The 1930-nt window shown below is 48.9% G+C and overlaps 1 protein-coding gene across 1 annotated transcript; it reads left to right on the top strand.

The window, feature by feature from the left end:
• Positions 1-690: 690 nt before the first annotated feature.
• GUITHDRAFT_117946 (hypothetical protein) lies at positions 691-1516 on the top strand (the record flags this gene model as incomplete). The annotated part of the gene is made up of 2 exons (XM_005822836.1): positions 691-1353; positions 1403-1516. 2 exons carry the CDS (start codon positions 691-693, stop codon positions 1514-1516), a joined length of 777 nt encoding a protein of 258 aa, XP_005822893.1.
• Positions 1517-1930: the final 414 nt, after the last annotated feature.

Here is a 1930-nt window from a genome sequence, read left to right as displayed (position 1 = left end):
CAAGTGATATTCACGGACGAGGTCTGATATTTCGCCTGATGGTAAGACTGCAGACAACTATCAGCTCTCACCAAGACATCTACTACATCTCACGTAGACGTTCTTCAATTGCCTGTTTCACAATCATCCCCTCAAGCTTTGAAATCTGCTCGTCGACATCTGCAGACAGGTTTCAAACCTTGGCCCTTCTTCTACCTCTCCTTCTCTGCCTCCCCCAGGGTTTCTCCCCTCCTCCTCACCGAGCTGCAATGTCGTCAGCACATGGAGAGCACGCGTCAAACACGAGATCTCGTCTGTGATGGTGGTCGTCATCCATCACGATCCTCCTGACCTCTCTCTCTCTCTCCTCACCTCGAAGATGAGAGTTGTGCTTTGTGTAAGAAGACATCTTCTTCTCGCTCTGTTGTCTGTGGTTCAGCTAGTGCGGCCACGAGCACATCAGTCTCGACACGACATGTACCTGACGTAGTTCCTTCAAAGTGTGGGAGATTCTCTCTTCAGATTGCTGCTCCCATCGTCAGCATTGTAATCATCATCACACATCATCATCTCAATCATCATCATCATCATCTCCATCATCATGAAGATCAAGACGGTCGCAAAATCGATGCAGCAGCTTGCGAGGCTGGTAGGAATGCTGTAGCACCACCAAAGTCATCACAACAGACGCAAGAGATACAAACCGCAAGTATGGAGGCAAGTATGGAGAAGCTGGAAGCTGGATCAGGAGATGTTGAAATGGCTCTGGAGCTTCAGGTAAACAAGTCACTCTCGGGTGCTGGTGCTGGTCAAGAATCGAAAAGCTCAGAAGAGAAATCCAGCCATATGTCGCCATCCAACCAGACCTCGAGCAGCTCCATGGCAAGACAGCACGTGATAGACCAACTGGAGCAAGCGAGCAGCGCAGAGGAGATCGTGAGAATCTTGAAGGAGCTGCAAAGACCTGAAAACAAGGGCGAGATGAAACAAAGAGAAATAGAGATTGTCATAAGAGCAATGGGAAAGAAGAATGTGAAGGCACATCAATCCAGTGAAGATATACAGGTGCTCGCATGCGGAATACTGGGAGACCTGGCAAAGACAGGCCCCAGATTAAGGGTGGATATTGCAAAACACAAAGGCATCGAGGCCGTGCTCGCAGCCATGCGTGCACATCCCGCCGGCCAGCCTGTACAGCAGCAGGCGTGCGGGGCGCTGGGGAGCCTGGCTGTCAACGCCGACAACCAGGTCAAGATCGCGGGGCTCGGGGGCATCGAGGCCGTGCTCGCAGCCGTGAAGGCTTTCTTGTCGAGCGAGGATTTGCTACCAGTGGCTTTAAATCTTCTTGCTTGTTTCAGTTCAAAAGAAAGCAAGGTGATTTTTTTTTCTCGGTATTTCATCACTCATATCTTGTTATTCGCAGAGTCTGATGAGAGAGCTTGGTGCAGGAGACCTTGTCTCCTCTGCAATGAAAAGGTTTGAGCAGAATGCAATCATACCAAACATTGGAAAGATTGTTCTCGAATGGCTGCAATAGAGAGCTGCAATGGTGTCCTTCAGTTGTTGTCTGAATACCCATCTATGTTACGTAGCGATGGAGATCAGCAAGAGAAGAAAGAGCCTTGTCCTCGTCCTCGCGACTATCTCGCGTCTTCATCGCATGTGATTGACCCTTGTTATGTCACTTCACGTGTCAAGGACAACAAGCAGCGACAAGGTTTAGTTACTCTACGAAAACAATGCCAGCAGGCATTGTCGTGTAAGAAGATGCTGCGATAATGATGAGGAGGAGAATGAGAATTGTGATGATGATGATGGAGAGGAGGTGGAAGAGCACGACGAAGAGGAGGATGATCAAGATGATGATGAGAATGATATGATAATGATGATGGAGTTGCTGATGATGATGATGGAATTGCTGATGATGATGATGGAGATGAGGAGGAGGAGG

This window comes from Guillardia theta, assembly GCF_000315625.1.
Source record: "Guillardia theta CCMP2712 unplaced genomic scaffold GUITHscaffold_118, whole genome shotgun sequence".
NCBI classification, from domain to species: domain Eukaryota; class Cryptophyceae; order Pyrenomonadales; family Geminigeraceae; genus Guillardia; species Guillardia theta.
This window is presented reverse-complemented; position numbering and strand designations above follow the sequence as displayed.